This window comes from Micropterus salmoides, unplaced genomic scaffold, assembly GCF_014851395.1.
Source record: "Micropterus salmoides isolate LMB-PRFRI ecotype aquatic unplaced genomic scaffold, ASM1485139v1 Ms_hic_scaffold_13, whole genome shotgun sequence".
Lineage (NCBI taxonomy): Eukaryota > Metazoa > Chordata > Actinopteri > Centrarchiformes > Centrarchidae > Micropterus > Micropterus salmoides.
In genome coordinates, this window is record NW_024040374.1 from 16,339,010 (window position 1) to 16,356,936 (window position 17,927).

Sequence of the window (17,927 nt, forward strand, 5' to 3'; positions counted from 1 at the left end):
TAAATATAACCACTGTTATCTGTCAGCTTTTAGTCAATGTATTCTGTACACAAATGGTCAACAGCTCTTCTCTTCTAGAGTCCGAAGCCTTTTTTAAGCTTTGAAAGATTATGTCCTTCCCCCTTCTATGCCTCACAGTGGTTTGGTCTGCTGCCTTTTTCAAACTTTTTCAAACCCTCTGCTGGGAGATGTTTTTGTTGTCCTCCACCATCAGTGACATGAAATATCTGCCCTTGGATAAACAAAATTAAATAATAAATGGTTTCCAGTGCTCTTCAAAATCTGAAACAACAATTTGAGTTTTAAATGGGTCAGCTGGTCATACACATTTAGGCTATATACGTTTGCACCTACATGTCAATGCATACACAGTGATGTAAAGTACATACACACCTGGAGACAATTTGTTTAATTTGTTCTTTAAAATTCAAAAAATCCTGAATCTGAACAATCCATTTGTTTGTAAGAGCCTAAGCAGGGATGAGGGATGCAGATGAATGGACTGCAGTTATATATCGCTTTTATCCAAAGCGCTTTTACAAATTCAAATAGCTTCAGTTAGGTGCACTAGATACATTACATTTCTTATTCCTATGATAAATAAAGAAATGTGAAACAAATTGAGATGTAGTCTTTCAATAGAGTATTGGGTATTTAGCTCATAATGAACAGATCACACTTGTTTATGCACATCCACAAGGGACTTGGCAACGCAATGTCAACAAGGACAGGCTGCACAGAGTCACTTTTTTGATGATATATTTTTGGCAAATCGGTTGCTTAATTTTCTAGATTTTTCTTTTTGCAATTAAGGAGCACATCCACCTGGTGGCAGAGCTGTGCAAACAAAATGATTGTTGTCTGATGGACAAAGGGCCTCTTATTAAAGGTGGTTGTAGACATCCACACATTGGATAAGATGCACAAGAAGATGCAAAATGCTACTGAGAAATAAAACTGAATGTACAGTAACCCCCTAATGTATTTATTTATTTTTATAATTTTAACAACAAAAGCTCCTGCACATTAATTAGTAGATTATCAGTAGGCTCTTTCAGAAACACTTTATTGATTCCTTAAGGTTATTTTTTGGATACTGTTGCTCACGTTGCTAAACAAGAAATATAAATAATGATAATATATAGAGGAAATATAGAAATATAAAAATAAAAATAGGAGCGTGGAATAAAGAGTGATGGAGTATTTTGTTGTGTGTCTATGATACTGGAATCAGCAGCTACTAAATCATAGTAATGCTTTTCCTGAATCCTGGAGGGGGGAACATGCTGTAGTAAGTGTGGGTGGCTTTATGAATCATCCTAAGAGGTGGGAGGGGCCCTTCTGGTAAAACATCCCTGTGTGCAGAGAGCGTCACTACAGTCAACAGGAGCGATGTAATTTCTGCGCAGGTCAAAGCTTTTTTGCAAGAAGAAAAAAAAACACCCACCAAAAGAACAACAGTACTAGCCTCCACGGCCTTAGCTGTTCCGCCTGTGTAGCAACCAGCCTCCACCCCTCTTGTCATTTTATTTTTATGGTTTTCCAGCGTCACGTCGCGCTGGCCGGAGGAATGTAGAGAAGGGAGTGCTTTAAAAATAGCATCCTCTGCTCTGACAGCGCTGCTCCGGGGGCTCCGCAGCACTGTGGTGCGAGAAGCAGGAATGCGAAGATGGCTGCAGACCTAGGAGAACTGCTGGTCCCGTTCATGCCCACCATCAGGGTGCCCAGAACCGGAGACAGGGTTTTTAAGAGCGAGTGCGCCTTTTCCTTCGACTCTCCAGTAAGTGTCTGCCTCCCCCCACACACACCGAGACATGAGCGTGATGTTTGGAGCGGGGGTTGTTAGGCGGGCTGACTTGACTGACTTGGCACAAGTGAATCTGCTGTAATATATGCGTGTCTCTCCCGTGAACTTGAAAATAAATAATTAAATGTTGTTTACATCTCAGGAAAGAGGGAGGGATGGAGGGGTTCCCTTTGTGCCGAGGCGGGAGGTAGACGGCCAAGCCAGGCCACATTACCGCTCCAACCAGGCCAATTAAATCAGTAATTAAATACACAAGCTACCACACCTGCCCCGAGCTTTGAATTTATCTGAAAAGCATGAGCAGCCCTGTCAGGTTGTAGCTGGTGTGTGTGTGTGTGTGCGCGTGCCGCTTGGTAGTGAATTTACAGCCATCTTTTTTTTGTTTGTATAATTTGGCTAAAAATGGACTTGAAGTGTGTCAGTGGTGCTCAGCTGGAACCTCGTAATATTTCCATTATTGTATGCTAACAACAGTGAATTTTTGTCTGTTTTTTTTTTCTCAGTGAATGGTGTGATGTAGGCCTACAGTTAAAATTCAGAGTGTTCAACAGTGTGTTTACAATGACCAAGCGAAATTCATGCTAACTATTGTAGAACTGAAACACTCATATATTGACTTAAAAAATGTTTACTTTAAAAAATACTTGATAGTGTGTCTGTTGGGGTCTTTTTATAATAGGCCTAAATATTGTGTGTTTGTGTCACTTGAAAGTTTGGGTTTTGTTCATAGAAAGTCTCATTCCTCTGCATGTTGTCTTTTATTTTGTTCCCTTATTTTCTGTTTCCTCTGTGAATAGTGGGCAATAGTGACTGGGCATCAAAACATTTCATATTTAGATTGATTTACATTTTAAAAACTTTGAAATGACACATTTTTTAATGTTAGAGATTTTATACAGAGTTCAACCTTTTCTGTTCTTGTATAGACTCATGACCGATAGAAATTCTGCGGTTTTGGCTCTTAAGAAAATTTACATACAACCAAAAACCTATTTTTTTTTTTTGGCTGTAAACCGTATTTAACGGTGACTCAGCTGTCTGGAGTTCATCATGTTGGCCCAGGACTGGTTTATTTTTATCCTTGCACTGTTGAAGCTCAAATGTCACTCTGGGCTACTTAAAGGTTTATCACAGAGGTTTATAAGGCCTACACTGATAGCAGATTTACATTAGTTTTGAAGTAGTAATCTTGGTGTATTTTGACTCTGACAGTTCATGTGTGAAAATATTTAAAACCTCTTTAAATTTGCATCACATGCAGATCTTTTGAATGTGACAAAATGATCAAACCTTTGTATCCTGTAACAAGCTGTTTTAGATACAGTAACTGTGTGGGCCTCAGTCCATAGGCACTCACCAGCAGTTTAATAAGGTTACTGTGTTTTTAAACTGGAGCAAAACATGCAGGTCCTCAGCACCCCCCAAAAGCAGAGGTACTATTTATTTTTTTTTATTTAAATTTTTGGCCGTTTGACAAAACACACTGTTTGGGCAATAAGGCCTTTTTTGAAAATGTGCTTGCAGAATCATTGGCACACGTCTCTTTCTTGCATTTCCATTGTGCATATCGTGTTTAAATTATTTCCAACTAGTGCCAAGTAGTGTGGAACACAATACAGCTCATCTCCAGTACATTTCTTGAGACTGACACCAAAAACCTAGTTTTGTTTTTGTCATGACAGTCATTTGCTTTTACTGAAATGATTATTGTCATCTGATGTTTGCTGTGAAATACTTTTAATAAAGCTACAATTCCATTTTAGAGAAGGCATTTTAAGAAGAAATACTTGTGTGAGGATATGATATACTGCACGTAATCTGTCTGACATTAGGCAAAATAAAGATTCAAATGTGCTGTTGTGTTGAAGGTTGTTCACCTCGTGCTGCTGTTCATTGTTGTTTGTTTTGATCCGCAGGAGTCAGAGGGAGGCCTGTATGTGTGTATGAACACATTCCTGGGCTTTGGACGGGAACATGTGGAGAGGCATTATCGCAAAACAGGACAGAGTGTTTACATGCACCTCAAACGCCATGTCAAAGAGGTGAGTTTTACCCCTGCCCTGTATTTTATTGGGTACTGATTTTATAATTGCATCCTGTATAATAGCAGTTAATGTGGAGTTGGAGGCAGTATTAGTTGTAAGAATGACAGTAATCTTTTTTGTTTATGTTTATAAATCACATTTATAAAGGGCAATCAAAAAACAACCCTGGCCTTTTTGTGTGGAATTTGCATGTTCTCCCCGTGTCTGCGTGGGTTCTGTCCGGGCGCTCCGGCTTCCCCCCACCGTCCAAAGACATGCGGACTAGGTTAATTGGTGACCCTAAATTGTCCTTAGGTGTGAGTGTGACTGGTTTTTTGTCTATGTTTGGCCCTGCAATGGATTGGCGACCTGTCCAGGGTGTAGCCCGCCTTTCGCCAATGTCAGCTGGGATTGTCTCCAGCCCCCGCGACCCTGTAAGCGGTTGACGATGGATGGATGGAAACATTAATCATTAGGAATAGAACTGAAAAGTAAAATACAACCACCACATACATCCACATCTAAATTGCACAAAAATTATATTAAAAAAAGAGATTTTAGTAAGTAAAAACTGATTTAACTCATTCTTGATATAGTTATGCACAAAATATTAATGCACTTTGTGTGTCTCACATCATGTAATATAATATATAATTTTTTTTAGCTCCTGAAGCACATGATTTGTGACATTGGCCTGTATAAATAAAATTGACTTGACTTTAACTGTAAGTCCTCCTGTGGGCACTCATTAGATGACGCTGCTGTATAAACAGATAATAAAAGGCAATCTAGTGAAACACAGTTGTAATAATGTAAAATATATCTTTATATGAAAACTGATAATTGTTGCCAAATACTGCACATTAATAAACCCTTACAAAAGCCTATATATCACACTATATATATAACTGCGTTATAGTGTGTTACCTTTGGCAGTCGTCCGTGCTGGACTCAAACTGGTGACTCTCCCAAGCGAAGTCCCCACGGACTAAGCTAATGCCTGCCTTTATTAAGCGTTTGTAAACTGCTCAAATGATAAATAGGAGGACTGAAAGTAAAGTGTTTCCCATCTTATATGAATTTTCGGTTGGTAGACTATGTTAACGCTGACAGGATTACATGTTAAATTCCCACTTTGGTGACTGATGTTGCAGAAGTATGCAGTACTGTAAGGTGCTTAATAAAAAGGTATGCTGCAAGACTTGGATTGCTGATATCACAATCCAATTGTTTTGAGCATCAGTGATTAAATTACGTTGCATGACCTGCATGTATTTGGAGCTTGAATGCTTTGCCATCAACATTTAATTTGAAAAAGATGAAAATGTTAACTTTGTTAGGCTTTTCATTGGACCTGACTGTTTTGACCTTCAGAGGTCTGTCTGAGTGTTTTCAGCTCTGTGTGTATCTGTACTCCCCATATCACACTATAACCTTTCACACTGTTCCATTTGTGCTTTGTATCTATATTAGTAATGCTTTATTTTACAGTTCCCTCATTTCCTTATTACTTCCTGCCGGGTTTCTAAAAAGCAACCTGGTAATCTGGTACTAATTATGTGGAAATAATAGACAGTTTTCTTTTGGCACACATCCAATTAATTAAATAAAATTTGAGAGAGAGAGAGAATAATAAAGTAAAAAATTTACTAGGGTTTAAATGTAATGTTTCTTTTAAGATAAGTATTATTATTTTATATATGATTAGTACCAATTTACAAGTTTGTGGTGGTGGTGCATTGGATTGCATTATATTTTAAGGCATTTCTGTCATTTTGTCCATCCCTGTATGTACAAAAAATTAACTCAACAAAGCACTCATGGGCCCAGACAAGCCCTCTTTTAAAAGTTGATGATAAACAACAAAGGCTTGAGCTGCTGCCGTGTCTTCTCACTGGCTCTAATTGCCCACAGATAAGCGCTGCTTTGTAAAGAGCTACTATTTTCATGCCTGGATCTGACCAGAAACAGCTGCTCACATTCTGCAGGCTCCTGTGTCTGCTGTTTTCCCCCCCCCCATGAATCCACTTGGTCTCAAATGTGTCAGCATTCCCTGTCTTTCTGTCCATCTCCTGTCGTGTCCTCCTCCCTGCTGAGTGAACAGGAAGCCACCTTAGCCTGACAGGATTAACAGGAAACCAGTCGGTGGCGCTGGGTTGTTTATTTAGTCATTTGGCATATTCACGTTTTAGTAGATTCCCTGACAAACTGGTTTCTATTTGTTAATTGATCAATGGATCACAGCTGAAAATGTTTATCTATTGGTCTGTTAAAGATTGATTATTTTATCTTAGTTTTTATCACTCTGGATAGTATGAAGTGGACAAAATAGAAAGATGATCGATTGCACTCTACATGCAAAGACAGGCCCAAACACATGACGTACTGTAAATGATATCTGTCCAAGTCAAGTCATGTAATTTATAATTTATTTTTTTTATTTTGACCCTGCCATGGAAGGGGTTTTTCCCCTTGCCCTGTAACCTGACCTGGCAACTGGAACATCCAGCATCTATTTCTAACAAAATGACAACCATCTGCACCTTCTGTCACAGCAAAGCACACAAGCTTTCCTAGCATTTTATAAAGAGTATCAGCAAAGTTGTCAAAAGATGTTTTAAATATGATGATCATTTGATCCAATGTAATCCTTTGCTTCCTGTTTCCCACAGAAAGCCACAGGAGCTGCAGGAGGCGCCATACCCAGACGGAGAAATGGAAAAGTGTTTCTAGGTAGGTTAGGTTTGCCTGTCGGTTAGAGGCAGTGGTGGAAGAAGTACTCTGATCCTTTACTTAGGTAAAAATATCAGTTAAACTATGTAAAAATACTGCATTACAAGTGAAAATCTATCCTGCAATCACTGTTACTTAAGTGAAGTAATATTAGTAAAATGTACTTAAAATATCAAGAAAAAGTACTCCTTATGCATAAAATGCCCCCTGTGACTGAATATTATATATGACATTATTAGATTGTTAACACTAATCTTTAAGTAACATTGCAATGTTGTAGCTGGTGGAGCTATTTTAGTCTACTTAAAATACAGTTAGATAGTTTAGTCCAGTAGTTCCCAACCTCTTAATGAGTTACGAAATAAATCTGAAAGGATTCATGGAAATATTGGAGAGTTTTGCCTCTTCTGGGCTTGAAGAGTTATGAGACATTAAAGCTTCTTGGAGATAGGAAAAACGTGCTGCTCTGGACGCATATTATATTTTTTCCATTAAGTTCATGTTTTTATATTAAACTCTTAAACTAAATGTGAGAAAACGCCTCTCTCCGCTTAGAGAACCCCCCTTCGTTACAAGCTGGTGTTATTGTTTGTTACACTGCGCTGACCTGCCAGCTGCCCCTCCAGCCAGGCCTTTTCCCAAAGCGTCAGATATTTCCCATGATGAGACCTATGCTCCTCCTCCTCCTGTGCTCCAAATATAGCCCATTTATTTGTATGTGGTTGTATGTGGTTGGTAACTGTTCTAAATCAAAGCCAGGCCTGCTCCTCCTCCTCCTTTTTGACGTGGGGGGGGGGGGATTTGTCGCCGGCCTGTCAGCTGCCACCACCTGTCAACCTCACTTCTAAGCTGACACACTCCTACTGCAGCTATGACACTGCTTGGAGAGGACCAGGTGTCTCTCTTGCTCCTTGTCACTCTCCCTCCCTTAGTGCTGGCCTGGCGGGGGGAGGAATTCCTTCCACTCAACCTCCTACTTAATTGAAGTTCCTGTTTTGTTATTGTCCTGAGTTTAATAGACTTTATCCATTGCTTTTGATCTGACTGCTGTACATTAGGTGTACATTAAAAATGTCTCATAGGAATTTGTCTCTCCTTAAAAGCTCCTTCTCTGGGACAATTCTTGCTGCCGTTCATTTTGGATGTTTGATGTGACAGCAGTATGTATCCGCCGTCATCTCCATACCAGTCCAGTGATCTAATCAAGCCGCTAGCTGTTAATGTCAGACGTTACCATGAAACAAGTGGGCACAATAACAATGTCGGGGTTAACCTATGATCCTGTTTCTCATGAGTCATTACACGATTTTAGGCTGGAGTGGAGGACGGACAAGTCAATATGGAGAGTGATTTAAGAGAAGAGGTTCTCTCTAGATTTCCTTTCAAAATATTATTTTGATTAGAGATGAAATGATTGGTTAATTAATCCACTAGCCCAGCGGTTCCCAAGCTTCTTTGGCAACGCACCCCCATCTACATCTTGACCTGTTTGCTGCACTTTAAAAAAAACTTCTTTATTTACTTATTTATGTCCCACCCACAGCACTATCTGACTTGTTACACGTTGCGAATAATAGCCTATCAACACTTTGCTCCGTTGAGCAGCGGAGCTGTGTGTTGATGAGAAGGCAGCCGATATTACTGAAGGTGCAATAAACATCAAAATATGATGATCTGTTTCTATGATGACAAGCAACACAGTGTCCAGGTTACAACAGTGTGAACATGCCCAAAGTCACAGCTACGGGGGTTTCACTCAATGACTCTCTTGAAAGTGACGCTTTTAAATCAGTCGCCCTCCCCTTACCCACTCACTGCGCTTTTACACAGCATGCATCTATCTTCTTTTCACTGCAACTCTGCATCGCGATGTAACGTTATATATTTTAGTTATTTATTACTTACTTGTTACTAAGTAGGCTAACAGTGGCAGTAAAACCTTTTCTCATACTGTGATGGTTAAACTTTGCAATCAATCCACAGTTCACCTGCGTGCCAAACCGTGCGGAGGGAGGTGGGGGGTATTTTCATGACAAAAAAAATACTTTTTTTACAAATTGCACCCTGTTATAGCCTCAAACAAATAACATGGACAAAAAGAGGATCCATATGAGGATTGTAAGTATAGTGCAGGTGGCTCAGCCAGAGAGAGAGAGAGAGAGACGTGAGTAGCCATTTCCTGTGAGCAAAAATGTTCTGATTTTAGAAGGGCTTGGCAGTAAAACAATAATGATAATTATTACAGTATAATTTTCCTCACACAATATAACAAATGTTCAATAAATGTTTCATCAATAGCAAACAAATTAGCACTTTATCTTTCTATTAAAATATTTATTTTGTTGAGGGGGGAGAAAAAGATTTTACTTAATTTTACTCCTGCATATTTGTTGAAAAAAAGATTTTATCATAATTGTTTTGAATGTTCTACCTCAGTGATCCACTGTTTGGCATCAAGTGTTTGTCATGTTCTGACCATAAAGAATAGCTTAAAACTACAATTAACTATCTGTTTTAAAAAACTCACTCACTCAGGAGCAAAAGTCCACCTTTTAAACTTGAAAGAAATAATGATTTGACATTTATTGTCATAATTATTTATATCGAATGATATTATTTTTTTATGGTGATAACATTTTTGGCCATATCGCCCAGTCCTAGGTTCCAGCTTCTTCATTGTGAGGTTTTAAAACTTTTAAAACTCTTTGTCTTAGTTGACCGTAAACTAGGGCTGAAACGAATTATTGATTGATCTGCAGATTATTCTTATTTTTTTTTCATTGGTCTAAAAAAGGTCACAAACAGTCTATAACTATATATCTGGATGGATGGATGGATGGATGGATGGATGGATCAGACAACTAGCTGGAACCAGAGGGTGTTTGATCATTTAGTTTCAGTAGCTGCACAGACAAAGCCATCCTCCATACTGCTCAGTAACTCTACACGTTGCTGGTGAAAAGAGTGTGATAAATGCCTAAATATAGTAGCTCTACATGAATTGTGCCTGAGCAAAAGAGTCATCAGCATTTTATGAAGTCATGCTGTCACTGTTTTTTTTTTTTTTTATTTGTTCTGTTTGTGCTCGCTGCATCCTCCAGACTATTATGGTATTGAAGTGAATGAACGAAGCAAAAAAGAACAGACCTCCCTTTCAAGAGCAGAAAAGAACAGAACGTAAAATAAAAATAACCAAGAACAAAGTTGATTGTAGCATGCTCATCATGTAGTGTCAGTCAGCGTTGTCTTAAACAGCAGTCACTATCTTAACAGCAGTTGACTGGATGTTTACTTCATCCCCCTGTAGATTTAGAGCTAAACCGTGATTTTAACGGCGAGGACTATGAATATGAGGACGAGGCCAAGCTTGTCATTTTTCCAGACCACTTCGAGATCCCATTACCAAATATTGAGGAGTTGCCCGCTCTGGTCAGTGAGTCACTGCTGCACGGGCTCTGTGTGTTTCCTTGCATGTCGATGGGAGGGTGCACTCAGTGGTTTCTCTGGCACTGAACAAGTTCAGTTTTAAAATTTAACACTCAAGAATATAATTTGTGGAAGCTCAGACTTTCTTCAGTGATTCACTTGAGCTCTAATTGCTGTTTCTGGGGAACCACTGGACGCACCTACTGTATAGGTGCCCTCATCACTTCTGGCTGTGTGTCAGTGCTCCTGTTTTCTTTGTTTTTAGAGTAGTATGAGCTTGGACACTGAATAGCATGCTTTTGGCATGTCGTGTTGTGTGTTTTTTTTTTTTTTTTTTTTTTTAGTGCATTTATCATTTAATGTGAATGTACAAATTGTGATGAGCATAATATTTTTACATTTACTGGGAAAACACCTGGTGAATACCCTTCTTGTTTAAAAATGTTTTGCATGGTTTGTTTCCTAAGCTAGATCAATAGGTTTTTGTTCACAATGTCTTGCATGTCCACTTTTGTCCTTTTCTATTTGCTGTTATTGACCTTGCATTTAAGTTTCATTGATAGAAGTTTAATGTTTCTACAGTACTAAAATAATATTTGTGGATGTTCCTAATCTCTCTGACGTTTTCTCTTTAGAAAAAGGTTGATATATTTTGAACATGATCTCAGTCACACCCACTTCCAGAAGTTAATTTTGTCTCCGCTGTTTCCTCTGATGTTCAGGTGACCATCGCCTGTGACGCTGTGCTCAATGCACCATCAGCTTACAAGAAGCAGGAGCCTGAATCCTGGGAGGAGGAGATCCAGGTGTCCAGACATGCGAGGAGCCTCAGACAGCTGGATAACGGGGTCAGGATCCCGCCTAGGTAGGAACGCAGCAAGCTACACTGATACACAACTGTATCATTTATACAGTGAGCATTACATTTAACAGTTTAATTTGGGTGGCAATTCACATGGTCTAATCTGGTGGAATATGGTGAAATAATCCTTTTTAATGACAGCAATAGATTCTGTTACTTTCTCAGCAGGTACAGCCTTTTGGGGTACGCCAGAACCCCAAAAGGAACGCAATACGCGTTTCCCTCTGTGAAAAATGGCAACAGTTAGATAGGTTAGAGATAGGTTTATATTTTTATTTTAACAATCAAAATGTAAATCTGATCACTTCTGCACGAGCAAAATGCAATTTTTTGATCTTCCAAAAGCTGTCATTCAGGGAGTCTTTGCATGACTGCAGGATTAAAAAAAACAACCAAGCTGTTACAAAAGTCTGTTTCTTTGCTATCAGTGGCTGGAAGTGTCAGAAGTGCGAGATGAGGGAAAACCTGTGGCTGAATCTGACAGATGGAGCAGTGCTCTGTGGGAAGTGGTTTTTTGATGGTAGCGGAGGCAACGGCCACGCTCTGGAGCACTACAGAGAGACCAACTACCCCTTGGCTGTCAAAATGGACACCATCACCCCAGACGGAGCAGGTCTGAGACACATGACATGGTTATTTAAAATGGATTACATGGCTGTTTTTATTGTTTTTGTTTTAATAACTAGTTTATAATATGAGCTTATCATAATGACTAACTGGATCTTTGGTTTCAGATGTCTACTCATTTGAGGAGGAGGAAGCAGTGTTGGACCCCCACATATCAGAACACTTGTCACACTTTGGAATAGACATGCTACAGATGCAGAAAAGAGTAAGTGGGGTTTGCTGTGCAAAAACCAAACATAAACCAAAATGTGAGGCTTCCACCCTAAAGGTTTTACACCAAGCTCTTTTCTCCTTCAGACAGAGAATGGTCACCACACAGACAATAACTCCCGGCCGCGGGTCAGCGAATGGGAGGTGATCCAGGAGTCGGGCATGAAGCTGAAGGCGGTGTTTGGTTCTGGTTACACAGGCATCAAAAACCTCGGCAACAGCTGCTACCTCGGCACAGTGATGCAGGTCCTCTTCAGCATCCCAGACTTCCAGAGGATGTGAGTACACTGTGATGAGACTTGACTTAAAGAAAACCACAATATTTATTTTGTAAAATTATGTAGACTATATTATTTGTGTGTAGACTTTTCTCATCACTTTGTCACTTTGAGTGCAAACAGAATCTCATAATCAAAGGGGAACACAGCATGACTTTGGTGTTCCAAAATGAGGGAGACAAAATATACTTAAATCAGCATAGGAAAGGACTTAACTTAATAACAAATCTGCTAAAATAAAACATTTCAAATATAAAGTTGATTGGCAGGTATAGCATTTGTCAGCTATCAAAGAAATCTTGCAACCAGCAATTTGATAAGTTTCAGTTATCCAAGTAATTTGTGATTACACTGATCAAAATGACATTTTTAAATGTTAAAAGTGCAATGTGTAAGAATATGATGGAGAGAATTTAAGACATTATCAAGAGAATGTGAAGCAGTAACAGTTCTCATATTATGGCAAAGATATGTATTTATCTATGTATTGTGTTGCAGAGATAGTTAGCTTGCTAACCAGCTAGCTTCAGCGTGTCTTGTCTCCCTGCTGTAGTTTCAGCTAAGAGATATGTGCGAACTGCGAGTTGGCTATGTTTACCAGCTCTCTTAGCTTTTGTACGTGAACAAAATATTCGCACAAAATGTCAAGAAAAAAAAAATCTTACGCCTATTTTACATATTAAACCTTCCAAAAACCAAACTAATTGCCTGATTGTAAAACACATTTTATTCAAACTTGATAGTAACAAAATAAAACTCAGCAAAACCATCTTGGTTAGTCTTACCACTGTTCCAACAATCACTAACTCGGGTTTGGTCGAAATAAAACCTTAATTCACCGAGTTAGATGTATAAATATTCTGGCTCTACATGCTGTTGCAGCCTCTCTTAAGCCACTCTCTGCTTGATGCATCACAATTCTGGTTGGAACTGCTGTAAATCACCTCCCTGTTGTCACACTGGCCTCCGTCAGTTTCAGAGGCTGTGTTCAGTCCCGGTCCGGCCGTGATCGCTGTAGGCTGCTGAGTTTGGTTCCGTTGCCCGTTTGCCCAGTTCAGGTCCTGGTGGCCATTCCGGACTCAGTCAGCTAATAGGACTCCTAAGTTAGCTACACGGCTAATTGAGCTAAAAAGCTATTGACAGTTAGCAGCAGTTAAGACCCAACATGTGATTTGCTGCCCGCCTTTTTTTGGAGTTTGGAGTGGTCTCTATTCTTACACGTTGCACCCTTTAAATCATGGCAAAGTATAACAGTCATTTTTGAATGGCATCACGAAACAGCTCAGTCAACACTTGAAACTAGTTCATATGGACATGATGGACCTTTTTTGTAGTAGTTTTTGCATTGCTGATTTAGTTACGTCAAGGTAAGTAAGTACATTTTTATGAAGTGTTCTCTGTCAGCTCGCTTGCTTGTAATTATTGATGACTATTTATAATTTGTTTGTTGATTGTCTACCTCTGGATTAGGTTTGGCTGTAAATACAGAGTAAAACAACATTGAGTACAGCTTTGGGTATTTAAATAAGTAACCTGGCCTCCAGCAGAAGGTTTTCTAAGTACCAACTCTTGTGTCTGTGTGGGGTCCCATGTGCTCCGTTTGAGGTTAGTGTGTGACATGTATTTTCATCTTTAGGTATGTGGGGAATCTTCAGAGGATATTTGACTATTCACCTCTTGACCCCAGCCAGGACTTCGCCACACAAATGTAAGTGACTCCAGTGTTACATAATGCAGTGTTTAAAATATACAAAACAAGTGAAAGTGTCTTCCAGCTGCCACTGTCTCTGTGGCTAAAGAATGGTTAAATTATGAGTATCTAACTTCAAATTTGTATCTTTGTTGAGAGCGAAACGTTGGTAAGATCAATAAATTGCGATGCTGAGCGAGAGCTCAGTGTATTCTATCATGTAAGCCAGTGTGTTGCAAGAGGCCAGTCACATGCTGTGTTAAAATGAAAGGTAAGAGGGGCCTTAGCCAGGCAGGAGATGAATATCACTCATGTGAAGCAACAAACAGTTCATTGCCAGATAAACATGTTTATACCCATCACTGTTTGTCTGGCAGCACAAATCAGGTCATTAAGAAAGAGAATATGTGTCTCTGTAATGCGTCTGGCCTGTATTGATTAAATATGACCCCCCTTAAAAGCACTGGAGGCAGAGTTAAATAAAGTAGGATTAACCTAATTAAAGTGATATATTGCCTTGTATGCTGTACTTAATACAGATGATGCCTCGGTGCATAAATAGAGTACAGAAAGAGATTCAGATACATTTAGGAGGGGGGGAAAACAAGACAGCAATTATTTGCTGCTATAATTATGAAAACGATGCCTTTTTTCACAATGGTGTAATGATTATTTGGAAAACAATAATTCTTTTAATTGGTGCTACAGCCTTTATTATCTTATTGTCTTAGATCAGTATAAGTTATTGTATTTCTTTTTTTGTAAATTATTTTTGGGGCATTTTATACCTTTTACTAGATGTCTATCTTGGCCAGGAAACTCTTCAAAATTAGATTTTTAATCTCTGAAAGACTTTCCTGGTTAGAGTAAGGTTAAAAAAAATAAAATAGGGGTGTGCTTAGCTCACCTGTAGAATGCGTGCTCCATATACAAGCCTGAGTCCTTACTTCAGGGGTCAGGGTCCGAATCCGACCTGCAGCCCTTAGCTGCTTACCCCCCCAATCTCTCTCCCTTGTTTCCTGCATCTATCAACTGTCATCAGACTCTAATATGTATATTCACTGTTTTAGCCTTGACCTATAATTTCTTCCTTTGGGGGAGGATATTACACCTAAAGTAAACTTAATGCTCAGTTTGAAATATTTTACTTTATTGCCTTTTATACTTAATATATGTAAACAACTAAGATTCATATGAATCTTAACATACGCTTTTGAAGAAACTGTTACAGATGAAACTGATTGTGCTGAAATTGGTTGAGTCACTGCCACCTACAGTTAATGTTTGGTATGGTGAATTACAAGTCATTTTTCTATATACAGTAGGATGTCTGAGGAATGATTATTTTTATATATATATAAACACACACACTCTGTTCACAAATACATTATGTACCACCAAGGATTACAGATTGCCACATCTGCCGGAGTGACCAAACTAATTGTAAGGATCTGAAGAATTACAATGATTTATATTCTCCAAATTTTTCTAAAAGTGATGTATTCTTCAAATGTTCGGTAACAAGTTAACTGCTTCGAGGAACAAGCCCCAGGTGTATAGTCTGAAGGCTCAGAAATGTTTGTTCTGACAAGAAATCACCCCTGAAATACTAGAAAAAAACTAAAAGACTGACGATGTGTTGTAATATTTTTGCCTTTTGTTTTTGTCCGACAGGGCTAAACTAGGACACGGACTGCTCTCAGGCCAGTACTCCAAACCACCCATGAAATCTGAGCTCATTGAACAGGTGATGAAAGAAGAACACAAGGTATTAAACTGGGTATGTCCAGCTCCCAAACTGGGTCCATAACCGACAGATGCATGTTAGTACTGAGTGGTAGTGAAATTGGTCTTTTTCAGTAAAGGACCAAACTGACGTGAGTCTCAGCTTGTCAGTTTGATGTTTTCCCAATTTTAAACATGAAACAACTTTTTCATAATGCATAACGTCTGTGTCATTAATACACTTGAGCTTTTTGATGTTGATCGAAACTGAAGGAAGATGGGATTTTTAGATACATTGTCAAGTTTTTATGTGCTCTGACCTTTTTTCCTGTAGTCTGAAAATAGCTGTTGGCTGCGGTCCCAAATGTGCAACTCAAATTGTTTAAGAACACAGCCCCAGGCACTGCTGTAATGTTGTTTTGCTTTGAATTCCCCACATCACTACTTAATTTAGTCACATATATTAGCGGTGCTTAATGATTGTCTTGTGCTTCCTGCAGTCTCTGAAGTGATTGAACATATTGATTTATTTGGTTTATTTGTTTGTGTGTTTTGCGTTACTAATTTTAATGCGCATGATATGAAATCATTGCCCCTCAACCACATACCAGACAGCTGCCAGGAAACTAGGAGAGGAAAACCATTAAAGCCCATTTTAAGCCTTGCTAGCCACAGTAATTAATAGGGCAGAGCGGACACCCTGTACTTTCTACACATGTGATGGTACGTTTGGATACATATTGACAGCTGGGAAGACAAGGGGAAGGGGCTTGAGTTGGCATGCTGTGGTCTGTTTGTGCTAAGAAAATATTCCCCAATACAATTATATATTATAATATATATTCTCATTAAAATTACCTTTTAAGTTTATTCCTCTGCCCAAGATTTTATGTGATAACTTTTGTTTGGCTGGAGGTTGGCCTACATTAGTGTGGCAGGGTGATGTAGGGATGTCTCCACATTGGATCTATCTGTAATTAATCAATCATGAACTTTTTGACTTACATGTTTAGTTAGGTCAAATGAGAAGATCGAACGTGTTCAACTTTTACTTCAGCATAGCACTAACTCTGCAGAAACTCCCTTTTAGTCACAGACTGCCTGTATCAATAACTTCAGGACTAGCATAAGATAACCAGGTAGTGACCGAACACAAGTATTTCGAGTTGTGGAGTATTGGGTGTTGCTTGTTTCTAGTGAAACACGAAGACTTATGAATACTTTCATCTTTGAGTATCATGTGTTTCACACCAGCAGACAGATGAACCAGACACAATCTTATTTATTTATTTATTTTCTCTGCTTAGCAGGCTCCATCACTTTTTTTTTTTTAAAGCCCTTTTTAATAACCAATAGGTAAACAAACTTTTTTGTTAAGAAATCCAGTCGTGGAGAAGAATTTATAGAATTTGAGAAGCAGTCATGCCAGTTATTCATTCATTGTTGTAACATTATCCTTTCTGCATACTAAACTTTAAGTTACAGCCAATACCACTGTCTGTGTTATGTTTTGACTATTGTTTTGGGATCACACAATATTGTCTCAATATAATATTTTAGATTCTTATTAGATTCACAACTCTCAGGTTGTAAATCAAGACTCTTTACTGGAGCTATAACGAGCTATGTGACACAATTCTTCACAGGTATATCTTCTGTATAGAGCCTGATACTGGCAGGCTACTTTCAGTGTTTAAAAATCACCACTAGTCTGCTGTCTTGTCTTGTGTGACGCCCAAATGTTGTAATTCCAGCACCAGCAGAAGGGCATCTCTCCTCGGATGTTGAAGGCCCTGGTCAGCCGGGGACACCCAGAGTTTTCCTCCAACAGACAACAAGATGCCCACGAGTTCCTCCTGCACATGATCAACCTGGTGGAGGTGAGTGAAACTAAAACCCTGTAAAGGTCAAAATAAAATAAAAAAAGTACAGTAGGCGATTGCCAATGAACAGAAACTACAGCCAGTAGACTGTGAAGGGGCCTTGACATCATGGGGGGGGAACAAACAAAAAAAAACATATATATATCTCTGATGTACAAATGTTGAAGTATTAGATGCTGTTGGTTGATAAAACAATAAATATAATGGATGATATGTTGTGCACTTTAATTGTGTTGTAGTGCAGTATATAAGCTTAGTCCACATTTGTCGTGTTTATAGAATTATTTGCATAGTAGACTTTTTGTTTTCTTTTTTTTTTTTTTGAGAAGTGCCACGAATTGTTCACTGAAGTACGTTGTTAAAAGAATCATATTTTAGCAATGGCAAGTAAGGAGAAACATTATTTTCTGCCCCTCTGTTGCTTGGTTGGTCTCTCTGTCAATCGCTTTAGTTCAGAACAAAATATTACTCCACGTATTGCTCAATGTACCATTAAATCTTCATTTGGATGTTGATAGTCCTCAGAGGATTTCACCTTATGATTTTAGTGACTTCTTCACCTTTAACGCAGCACCACAACCAAGGTATCTTTGTACTTAACACAACATCCACTGGTCCATTATCTTCATCAGCAAATGGTATTTGGCCAGTTGTGATGATGA

The 17,927-nt window shown here is 38.8% G+C and overlaps 1 protein-coding gene across 3 annotated transcripts in view; it reads left to right on the forward strand.

The window, feature by feature from the left end:
• Nucleotides 1–1,327: 1,327 nt before the first annotated feature.
• usp13 (ubiquitin specific peptidase 13) overlaps nt 1,328–17,927 on the forward strand; it is a 33,389-nt gene continuing 16,789 nt past the window's right edge. The window contains exons 1-11 of one of the 3 annotated variants that reach the window (XM_038715809.1): nt 1,328–1,780; nt 3,724–3,849; nt 6,504–6,564; nt 9,872–9,993; nt 10,713–10,855; nt 11,281–11,465; nt 11,587–11,684; nt 11,777–11,967; nt 13,604–13,675; nt 15,332–15,437; nt 17,137–17,262. In XM_038715809.1, the coding sequence (XP_038571737.1) occupies nt 1,670–1,780; nt 3,724–3,849; nt 6,504–6,564; nt 9,872–9,993; nt 10,713–10,855; nt 11,281–11,465; nt 11,587–11,684; nt 11,777–11,967; nt 13,604–13,675; nt 15,332–15,437; nt 17,137–17,262 (1,341 nt within the window). In that variant the 5' untranslated portion in view covers nt 1,328–1,669. The remainder of the gene's footprint in view (nt 1,781–3,723; nt 3,850–6,503; nt 6,565–9,871; nt 9,994–10,712; nt 10,856–11,280; nt 11,466–11,586; nt 11,685–11,776; nt 11,968–13,603; nt 13,676–15,331; nt 15,438–17,136; nt 17,263–17,927) is intronic. The other 2 variants (XM_038715811.1, XM_038715812.1) reach the window with 2 other exon arrangements.